This window comes from Echinops telfairi, unplaced genomic scaffold, assembly GCF_000313985.2.
Source record: "Echinops telfairi isolate 266 unplaced genomic scaffold, ASM31398v2 ScPeMD7_22;HRSCAF=79, whole genome shotgun sequence".
NCBI classification, from domain to species: domain Eukaryota; kingdom Metazoa; phylum Chordata; class Mammalia; order Afrosoricida; family Tenrecidae; genus Echinops; species Echinops telfairi.
In genome coordinates, this window is record NW_022103919.1 from 7,450,357 (window position 1) to 7,461,481 (window position 11,125).

An 11,125-nucleotide genomic window follows, 5' to 3' on the forward strand; every position below is an offset into this window, starting at 1 on the left:
GGTCAGATACATGCCATTTCCATTGGGTGAGTGTGTTTGAATCAAGATCCATAGAAGGGACACATACGCCAGCTCGTTGATGCACTTTGAGGCTCCTCATCACTCAGGTCCCCCTCCACACCCCAGACAGGTATGCGCATGCTCCGAGGACTTTCTTTGGTTCCTTCTTGCTCTTGAAATTCATCTGTTGAAGAAACTGGGCCGCATCTTCTGGAGCATGTTCCTCAGGCTGGGCCTTGCTGGCCGCACCCCCACGGTGGGGTTACTGTGTCCCTCTGGGTTTCTTGTCCACTGGTGGTTGGAACAGAAGGCGTCATTGACTCGGGGTCCATTGGCTGGGGCAAGGCTGCTTTGCGGCAGGTGTGGGCGGTGTCCCCGGAGGCCCGAGGCCTGGGCCATGGCTTCTGGTTGTGGTGAGTTACTCTCAGGTCAGCTCTGACTCAGAGCCAGCCCTGGACAGCAGCCTGCACCATCTTCTTTGCCGGTGGGACATGGGGTCCGTCAGCCCCCCCCCCTCCACCCCCGCTCGGAGGATCTCTTTCCCTGAGCATCTCGTTGGGTCCTGCCATCTTCCTCTGATGGCTGGAATGCTTCAATACAAAGGAACCTCTCCTCGTTCACTTTTTGGGGTTACCGTGAGGTGCACTTGATGTCGGGCTGATTCTTTCCCTTTATTTACCAGTTTTCAGCATAATGAGTTGCCTATGAATATTTGAAAGAATGAATGAATAACGCATGCATGGGTGAGTTGACAGCGCCTTGGGAGTCGGGACTTCCCTCTGTCTGCTCTCAAGGCCAGGGACCTGAGCCTCAGGCTGAAGGGCAGCCCCCATCCTTAGCCAGGCCAACGTCTGCGCAGTGAGAGGCAGGTGGGCACCTCTTGGTACCTCTCGACCCACCTCAATCATGGCTAAGGCTATCAGATTCTGGGTGACTAAGAATAAGAGTGGGACAAGGACAGCTCAAAGGCCCCCCCAATTGAAGGACAGGACTCCTTGAAGCCACCATCTATGGGGAGTGTGGACAAACAGCAGAGTCCCCGGCAGCTTTCACACCGGGAAAGGGACTCTGGGGTTTTGGGGGCTAGTGTTCCCACAAAGGAGAAGGAATTGAGGATTTCTCAACTGGAAGGAATGTCAGGGCAGGTAGGCCCAAGGGCCTCTGGGATCTCTTCCAGGCCAGATCCAGCACCCTCTGAGCCCATCTGGGGGCCAGGGTGGCCTGCCTACCACTCACTGACGTCTCTCCTCCCTCTGTGCCCGCCCCCCCCCAGGTGCAAGTGTAACCTGCACGCCAACCTGTGCTCTGTTCGGGAGGGCAGCCTGCAGTGCGAGTGTGAGCACAACACCACCGGCCCGGACTGTGGCAAGTGCAAGAAGAACTTCCGCACGCGCTCCTGGCGGGCAGGCTCCTACCTGCCGCTGCCCCACGGCTCACCCAATGCGTGTAGGTACCAGTGCAGTGGCTGCCAAGAGCAGGCCACCAGATGGTGTGGCCTCCCCAGCCCTTCAAGCTCCAGAGCCAGGGCTTGCTCGCGCTCTCTCTCTCTCTCTCTCTCTCACACACACATATACCTCACATGCATACACACAGACACACACATACAGAGACACTGAGAGAGACATAGACACAGATGTGCACATCGCTGTTATATGGCTTTCCATCACCGTCCCTTCTGCCCTGCCTGGGGAATCCAGCTGTGTCCACTCAGTCAGTGGCTTCCCAGCTGTCCATTCCTACCTGGACCCGGAAGGCTGGGAAGCAGGTCTCCAGAATGTTGGGGAGTGAGGCTGGTGGATGCCCCCATGCTAGGCTGAATGATGAACATCTATGGGGTGCTGACAGAGCCCTGGCGGCTCAGTGGTTACGTGCTGGGCTGCAATCCGAAAGGTTGGCAGTTTGAAACCACCAGCTGCTCCTAGGGAGAAAGATGGGATTTTCTACTCCCGGAAACCGTTATCGTCTTGGAAGCCACGGGAGCAGTTCTACGCTGTCCTATAGGGTCTCTATGAGCCAGTGAGTTTGCGTATGTCAGGTGCTTATAGGGAACGATCCTGATGTTGGGTTCGTAGGGCCCCCTCCTCCCACCAGCTCAGGTTCTCCACACACCCTCTTTCTGCTTGCCCGCAAGCCCCCACTCAAGACCGCCGTTTGATCAAAGTCAGGTGCCCCGGCTGGCCCTCCGACGGAGCTCTCCCCACCCGCTCACGCGTGGGCTTGCTCCAATGCTGCCTGCCCACCAGCCTGCACCACTGGCCTTGAGGCCCAGTTCTTGTCACCCCACTCTCCAGGCCATCCGACTGAGGCCCCGGTGCTTCAGTGGCCACCCGGCAAGTCATGGGGTCTGACGCCAGGGTCAGGGCAGCCAGTCCCCCTGCCGGCATGGGTCCGCCGACCGCAGCCGCCCCTTCCACAGGTGGGGAATGTGTGTGATGTCGGCTGATCCAAGCTGAAAGTAACATGGCGGGCCGTGACAGGTGTGCGGTGCCTGCGCCTGATGGCTGTGGGGACAGGCCTTTGAAAGGGGTGCCTGGTCAGGCCCTACGGGCACTCACGGTCTTCAGAGACGCAGCAGGGCCCTGGGTGCTGACAGCTGCCTCCCCTCTCCACCCCCCACCCACCCTCCCGGCTCTGCCCTGTGTCTTTGTTGCTCTGCAGCCTTCTGTGGCTTCCCCTCCGACCTCTGACTCCTGACCTTGCCCTTGGCTTCTGCCCACAGGGGGCCCTCCTCTCACCTCTGCCCCCCCAGCCCCTCCCCTTTCTCTGCAGCACCTCCAGCTCTGTCTTCTCCTGAGAGGATGCACCAAGGTCTCCTGTCAGCCCAACTCCCACGCTGGCCTGGCACTCAGGAGGGCCACTGCCCGCTCCAGGCTGGAGGTCATCCCCCCTTCTGACCAGTGATGGGCAGACAGGGGGTTTAGACCCCAAGTCCTCTCCTCCGTCCTCCCAGCAGGGGAAGTGGGACCGTCCTTGTTTGGGAAGGGGGTATGAATGTCCTGTGACAACTATAACTACAGACCTCAACCTGGGTGGCCTCAAAGGACAGACATTGATTGATTGTCTCATAGTGCTGGTGCCGGGGGATCCAAATCCAGGGTGCCGGCAGGGCCCTGCTCCCTCAGTCCATTCTAGGGAAAGGTCCTTCCTGGTGTCTTCCAACTGCGGGTCATGTGACCATAGCACTGGCTGGCCCTGCGCCATCCCTCCAGTCTTGCTGGCTGAGTGAACCCTTTGTCACAACCGCTGAATCAACCCCTCTCCTTGGGGAGCTTCCTTGTTTTCCCTGACCCTCTCTTTCCGGGAGGCATCTCTTGGCATTCCTCGGCCACTTTCTCTTTATATGCCAAGAGGAGAGACTCCGATTGGATGAGGACCCAGCCTCCTCCTGCATGACCTCATGTTAACTAACTCATAGCATCTTCCAAGACTGTTTGCAAAGCACAGGTACCAGGGGGTTGAACTTCCACATGCATTTTGGGAGACAGGGTTCAATCCACAGTAGAGAAATTCCTGGAGGTAGCCAGTGAACCAGGAGTTTCTCTTGGAATGTTCTGGAAGGTGTTATTTGTCCTCAGCTTTCCCGGGACAAGCAGTGTCAGAAATCCTGGAGAAAACAGCCCCAAGAAACACCGGATGAAGCAAGCCTTGCCCTCACCCAACATTCCCTCATATGCCCACGTCTGTAAGTGGCACCCACACCCAGGAGCCAAGCTGCAGTCTAGGGGTCATCCTGGACGGCAGCCCCCTCCTTCCTGACCTACCTTCACCCACCTGATGAGCTCATCTGTCTCCTGAGCCCAAGACAGCCCTCCACCCCCACCTCTGCCCTCTGTGTCTCCTCCGAAGCTCATCTCAGCCTGCAATCATGCCCCTTCCCCTCCTCTCCCTTCCTCCTCCTGCTACTCACCTGCTTCAAGACCACAGCTCTCTCCACCTGCACTGCCCTCAAGCCCCTTCCCAACGATATGTACAAGACCCCCTCCAATAGGTTCCCGCCTCCCACCCATCCCAGACTTGAACCCTTCTGGATGCCCCACCCCCTCCTGGTATCTCCGGACTGGGTCCCCCCACTCCCACGTGATTCCTGTGGCTTGAAGCAAGAGCACTCCCTCAGGACCCTCCCCTGGCCCTTGCTGCTTCCTGCTCCGTCCTGGGCTCCGCTTCCAGGTGCCTTTCCTGATACCGCCTCTCCTCCGTGCCCCTGCCCCGGCCTCCTGCCTCTTCCTACCTGAGCATGCTCCACACCCCCAGGTCCTCACCTGGTCCTTCCTTGGTGCCCCTGGGGGGCAGGGGGCATTCACCCCAGGTCCAAGGTTGCACTCTCTGTGAGTGAATAGATGTGTGTCCAGTGGCTTGTCCACCCTGCTTGTCCTGGACCATCCAACCAGGGTACAGCCTCAGCTCTCCCAGGAGGCCCCACATGCCCACCCCAGGAAGACCTCCCTGGTGTCTGGGAGGTGTCTTGATTCTTGTCATTTCCGGAGAACGACAATGGACCCTCCCTTTGTGACCATGATACTTCTTCCCCTGGTGAGCCAGGCTTGTACCCGACCACACACACACACACACACACACACACACACACACACACACACTCCCCTTTCTCTCTATCACTCCCAGCTCTTCCCATTTCCTGAGGCTCGGAGGGGGACGGTGTGATTTGGCGGAAGGAAGCCGAGTGTGCTGTGACCTTGAACAAGTCATTTTGTCTCCTGAGCCCGGATCATAGTGATATGCCCCTGTGGGGTCGCAGTGAGGGCCCAGGGGCGCATAGAAGGAGAGTGCTGAACTCTATGCCTGGAGCACACCAAATGCCAAGCCCAGCCCATCGCCTCCTAGCTGCCCAAGCAGACCTGTCCGCCCCGCCAGATTCCAGCCAGGCACATGCCCAGTGGGACTGCTCCCTGGGGCTTTCAAGGATGCCACCCTTGGGAAGCAGGTCACCTTCAAGCCGGGGTGGCTTCAAGAGGCCCTCCCCTAAGCAGTCAGACATCACCATTTGCTGCCTGGCACAGCCCACACCACCAAGTGGGTGCCCACTCCTCTGAGTCGGTGCCCACTCCTCATCCACAGAGTGGAACTTCCCTGAGCACTTCCGGGGGGCAGGGGGCATTCCAACTGCCTTCTGGTTGGGAGCCGATCACTGCATCTCTGTGCCACCAGAGCCCCCTGCCTGGCACACAGAAAGCATTTAACACAAGGTAGTTGTGACAGCACTGCTTGATTAAGGGATTGGGCCATACCTGCGCGTCCCCAGATGGGAACACACATGTGGGCTCCTCTGTAGTAAATCCATCCGAGCTCAGCCAGCCAGCCCTGGACGGGGACAGGGACGGAACGCCGGCCCTCGCCCACCCAGCCCCCTTCTCTTGCACTGCAGGCCCCGGCATCTAGGCTTGAATAAGAGGGGTGCCCGTGAAGCTCCCAGCAATGTGTGGTACTCGTCAGCGGGTCCCACGGGGTACGTCGTGGCTCCCAGACTCAGTTTCTTCAACTGCTGAATGGGGTTAATGACAGCTCCTCCTACTCAGGGCGCTGATGCGACTGAATGGGGACCCCCAGCCTAAGCCTTTCCACCAAGGGGCTCCGAGACCCTCACCACAGTTAGCATCTGTGGGTGGGCACGTGTGACCTTGGAGGGGGGAGGGCCTCCTTCCTCCAGGTTGACAGCAGCCTGTGTCCCTGTTCTCTCTCCCGCAGGTGCCGCTGTGGGCTCCGCCTTTGGCAGTAAGTACATGCCCGGGGAAGGCTCCTGGGAGGCAGCGACCGGAGCCTCACTGCATGTCGGGGGAGAGCGGGGCCTTGATGTCCCCTCTGGGCCTGAGCACCGCTCTGCTTCTGCCTCTAATTGCGCCCCATTTGCTTCTCTGCTCTCACCCCCTCCACCCCCACCCCGACCCAGCCCTGCAGCCTGCCTCCTCGGCCTCTCCCCTCCCTGGAACTTCATTAGTGCTTGCGGGACTGTGTGCGCAGCCCCTCCATCTCCTGGTGAACTCCTTTCTGCTTACCCCCACCCTCTTCCATCTCCCAGACCAGGGAGAGCCTCTCTCCTGCCAGGCAAGAGTGGGAAGGAGAGTTGGGGGGGGTGGGTGAGAGGTGACAGGTCTCCCCACACCTTTCACTCTGACTGTGGGATCCACCGCCCCTAGCCAGCCCCTGCTGCAGCCAGGCGTGGCCATGGTGAGGCCGGGGCAGCCAGCCGTCCCTGTGGTTTAGTCGCGGAGTCATCTCAGCCCCAGGGGCACGCAAGTGCAGGAAGGGGGCATGTGAAGGCCAGGTGAAGGGAGGGTGGTGTCTGGGCAACCTGGCACAGTGGCCCCTGGCACCAGGCACCACGGTAACAGGATGCTCATCAAGCCTCTGGCTCTCTCATTGCCTCTGACTCCTGGGGAGCCTGTGGTGTGGAGCCGCAGAGCAGTGCCCCCAGTGGTTCAAGGGCTGGTTTTTCGGAAGGAGATCGCCAGGCCCTTCTGCGGCAGCCCCTTGGGGTAGACTTGACTCTCCACCCTTGGCGAAGGTATTAACTGTGTGCATCACCTAGGGACTCTAAAAACCTCATAACCCATCACAGTCAAGTCAACTGGGGCTCATAGTGACCTTATAGGACACGTAGAACAGCCTCATAGGGTTTCCAAGGCTGTACGTCTTTGTAGAGACAGACAGACTGCCACGTCTTTCTCCTACAGAGAGGCTGATGGGTTCAACTCACCAGCCTCTCAGCAGCTGAGTGCTTAACCACTGTACCAGCAGGGCTCCTGGGATGCTCATACTGTCCCGTTTGCGTCTCTCACTTGCCCTGCAGGAAGGAATCAGCATCCTCCCAGAAACCTCATAGATGCCACCAAGGGGCACCACCACCCTCCAGGGTTCTTGGGGTCACACCCCATCCAGCACACACACACACACACACACACACACACACACACACACACTGCCCCCCTGCTGGGATGCCACTGGGCAGAGAAGAGGCCAGGGGGAAAACTGGATGTCCCAGGGGCCACGTGGCCATGAGGCCCGATGTTAGTTGCTTCTCTCTCTGTGGTCTCTCCACCTGCCCCTGCTTTTCTCATCTCTCACCAGGCGTTGGCAAGCCCCGGAAAAGCCCTGTCCCCAAAGTCCCTGCAGCCACTGTAGCCATGAGGGCAGGCCTTACCATTCCTGTCCCTTCCACGTCCACTACCTGGATCCCCATGGCCCCCAGCACCCCACAGCCCACAGGTGGGTGCCAGTGACCTGCTGCCCCCTGCTCCTTATAGCTGCCAACCTCTCAGCCACAGGGCGCAGGCTTGCCTCTTAGACATAGAGAATGCTAGAACCCTAGAGATGCAGGGACTTGGGCCAACCTCTCCTCAGGCCCCAGCCAATGATTCAAAGATCCCTTCAAGCTGCCAATTGCTTCTCCCCCTGCCCCCTGTCAGGCACTGTTTAGGAGGGCCTTGAGACAGTGGACCAGTTGGGCACGAAGGTCTGTGGGGGAGGGCATGGGCGGCAGGGAGGCCACACTGAAATCCGGCCACCTTCAGGGCCTTTCCTCAGGTGTCCCTACCTCAGTGTGACACCCCTGGTCTCCCACCACCTACTCTGCCCGAAGCTCCTCGGCACTGTGGGGCTGGGTATCTTAGAAGGTGGTTTGGGGGACTGAGCATATGGGTTAGGGACAGACTCCTGTCTCTGCTAACCCGGCAGCCCTCTCCCAGCACTCTGCAGCCTGGAGACCCCTACCCTATAATTCTCCTCCATGGGCAGGATTTGTATATCAGAGACCTGGGCTGCTGTGGTGACCTGGCCCTGCTGTCCCACCTGGTCTCACCTGGGGCTCTCACCGCAGGTGCCAAGAGTCTGAAAGGACTCATGCTCTCCAGAGGGGACCAGGATGATGGTGGCCAAGGAGAGTCCTTCCTGTCCCCAGCTGGAAAGAGACACCCAATCCTGCTGCCCCCCCACCCTTCCTCTCTGCCCACTGAGGGGAGCACCACACTGTAGCTCTTTCTTCCTGTTTCCCTCCCTCCTCCAAGAAGCTTGGCAAGAGGCCGGGGCTGGCCAGCAGATTGGAGGGTAACCTGTTGCCCAGGAAACCTCCTTGGGGTGGAGGGTAGTGTCACTCTGGGAAGCTCGGGCATAGGATGTCCCAGGTCACCTGTGACTTATGCTTTTGTTGAGCCTGTGGTGGGCAGACAGGGAGCAAAAATTGTCACCGTGGGTGCTGTCTACCTTCAAAGAGGGACCCCTCTCCAGGAGCCAGACGCATTCTCTGGGTGTGACACACAGCTGGGGCAGCCTTGGTTCAGTCTGTGCAGTAGCTCTTGACGGGGGCGAAGGGGAGAGGGGGCGGCACGAAGCAATGCTGGATGCTCTGGGCAAGTCGCAGGCCAGAGAGATGAAGCTGGAGGAGGTAAGATGGCCTGGGCCCCCAGGTGACGAGAAGGCAGCCCCTCCCACAGGCTGGACTAGCTAACATTTAGGAAGGAGAACGTTGTCATCTAACAGAAAAGTCCAAAGTTCAAATCCACCAGCTGCCCCAAGAGAGAAAGATGAGGCTCTTTACTCCCATAAAGAGTTAGTCTAGGAAACCCACAGGGGCAGTTCTGCCCTGTCCTGTGGCGCTGTACGTCAACATCCTGTGGGTATGAAGGTTTTGAATTTGGTCTGCTTAGCAGTCCTGAGCCTGGCTCGGAGCAGCAGAGAGTGGAGGGAGGGGTGAGGGCAGGAGTTCCACCGCAACTGCCAGTGACCCCCACAGGCCAGTGACCCCCACAGCCCCATCTAAGCAGCCAGCCCCTCCTCCTGTAATAGCTGCGCATGCACTGTGGGCCCTGCATCCCGGGAGTTAATAATGGTGTACTTCCCATCAGGGCCAGAGTGAACGTATGCAGGCAAAGAGCTTCTCGCGTGCATGCTTCCTGATCACACGGGCAATGACCCTGAGACTCAGGCAGAAGCAGCGGGAGGGGTAGAGGGCAGATGATGCCACACTGGGCACCCAGGAGAAAAGTCAGAGGCCAGAGAGGATGAACCTAAAGGAGATAGGCTGTCCCCAGGCCCCGATGGTGAGAAGAGGGCAGCGGCTCCCACAGGCTGGCACCGCACACATTGAGGACAAGGTCCAGAGTGGGTGTGCCTGGTGTGTGGCTAGGGGGTGGTGTTGGGTGCAAGGAGCCCTGGTGGCGTAGCACCAGCTGCTCCTCTGAAGAAAGGTGGGCCTCTACTCCCACACGGAAGGGACAGTCTCAGGAACTCACCAGGGCAGTTCTGCCCGGCCCTACAGCCCTACATAGGCTGGATGGCAGTAAGTTTGCACTTTGGTTTTGCTTTTTGGTGGTGTTGGGTGCCCGTGAGTCAGCTTTGACTGGTGGGGACCTCGTGTGACACAGTAGAATGCCCCCTGCGGGGTTTCCTAGGGCTGTCATCTTTATGAAAGCAGATGGCCAGGTTTTGCTCAGTGGAGCCACTGGGAGGATTCGAACAGGCAACCTTTGGGTAAGCAACTGAGTACTTCACTCTTTTACCACCAACCAGATCCCCAAACCGAACCCACTTCTGGCACGTCGATTCCACACATAGCAGTCATAGGGTTTCTGAGATTGTAAATCTGTAGGGCAGCAGCCAGCTCCATCTCTCTCATAGAGTAGCTGGTGGGCTTGAACCTTCCACGTTGCCGTGCGCAGCCTGACGCCTAGCCCCCGATGCCAGTAGGGCTCCTTCATTTGCTACCAGGGCCCCTTTATACCCAAAGAAACTGATTCCTTTTGTTTTTTAAGAGGGGTGGGGGCAATGTTCAAAGTCTCAAGGGTCAGGAGGCACACAGCAAGACTTGAACTCAGGACTCCCTGCGGTTAGACATGGCCTGCCTGCTCAGCTCTCCACAGCCGCCACAAGGCCACTGTCCCAGGCTGTGTATGGGGAAGTCACTTGGAGGTGGTGCGTCCCCAGTGCTAAAGGAACAGACAGGCCCCCATCTGGCCTTGTCACCCACAGGAACGTTCTTTAAGACGCCTGAACACTGGAGAGCCCACTGGTGTCTTTGCAGACCCTAACGGTCCTGGGTGCCTCCTGGTGCTTGCCAACAGGTGCTTTGGGCTCCTGAGCCAGCGTCCACCGTCCAGCTGGGCCCTTGAACTCGTGGCCCAGATGGGTCTCTCTCCTCTCCTGCCAATGCCAAGCTGTCTGGAGGGCAGGGGCTGCCCTGCTTTGCCCGGAGGGGGAGGGCGGGGAAATGGGCCACTAAGGACCACTAATCCCAGGCAGGGTGAGAACCACTCAAAAGCAGATGCCTCTGGGGCGGGTTTTACTGCAGCTCTAATTAAGCCCTTGTCAATTTGGGCAGAGCCTCCTCTCCTCATTGAACACCATATTAATGTCAATTTGATCTCCGAAGGCTCCCGGCGCCCGGCTGGAAAGTCTCCCACACTTTTTAGCTGGTAGATTTTCTTTCTCTCTCCCCACCAGCCAGCGTTGTGCGTCAGCCCTTCAAGAAGCGGAAAAATCCGATTTCTCCGCTGTCCCTCTGGGTTTGTCCTTTGAAATTTGGCAAAGAGCACTGTGTGCCTTCACAGCACGGCTCTCCTGCCCTCCGGCCAGGCCTGGAGAGGAGCCCTGTGGCCTTTAGGGGTGGACTCGTGTAGTGGCCCCAGTCACTGGGGTGCCACCGTGCAACAGATGGGAGGGCAGGGACCTGGCCAGCAGGGTTCAGGATCGGCTTACTGGCATCGGACAGGAAACCTCCCAGGGTGGACCCTTTGGGCTGTGTGTGAGGACGTGGGGGATACGTCGTATGCCTGTGTGGTCACTAGCCAGGGATTTCAGCAGAGAGGGCTCTGGGCCCGGACACAGGACCCAGCCAACCTTCAGCTGGAATGCGGACCACACTTTCGCAGAGGGTGAAACGGTGCCCCAAACCAGTGCTGCTGAAATAAAGGATTGTGCAAATATGCAGATTCTTGGGCTTAGAGGGGCCCTTCCATCTGGCTAAGGTCCTGGTGTGCCCACCACAGGTTTCAGTGGGGTAGATGCTGCCTCTGCAGTAGATTGGGACCCTGTTCTGGGTGGCCATGGTAGACAGAGCCCCTCCCTGATAGTGCTGCTTCAGACAAGGGGCCTGTGTGTGTGTGTGTGTGTGTGTGTGTGT

At 58.7% G+C, this 11,125-nt stretch overlaps 1 protein-coding gene across 1 annotated transcript in view; it reads left to right on the plus strand.

The window, feature by feature from the left end:
• Positions 1-11,125, plus strand: part of NTNG2 (netrin G2) — a 79,615-nt gene that overhangs the window by 64,664 nt on the left and 3,826 nt on the right. Inside the window, exons 4-5 of the mRNA XM_045288522.1 lie at positions 1,274-1,446; positions 5,701-5,727. Coding sequence (XP_045144457.1) covers positions 1,274-1,446; positions 5,701-5,727 — 200 coding nt within the window. The remainder of the gene's footprint in view (positions 1-1,273; positions 1,447-5,700; positions 5,728-11,125) is intronic.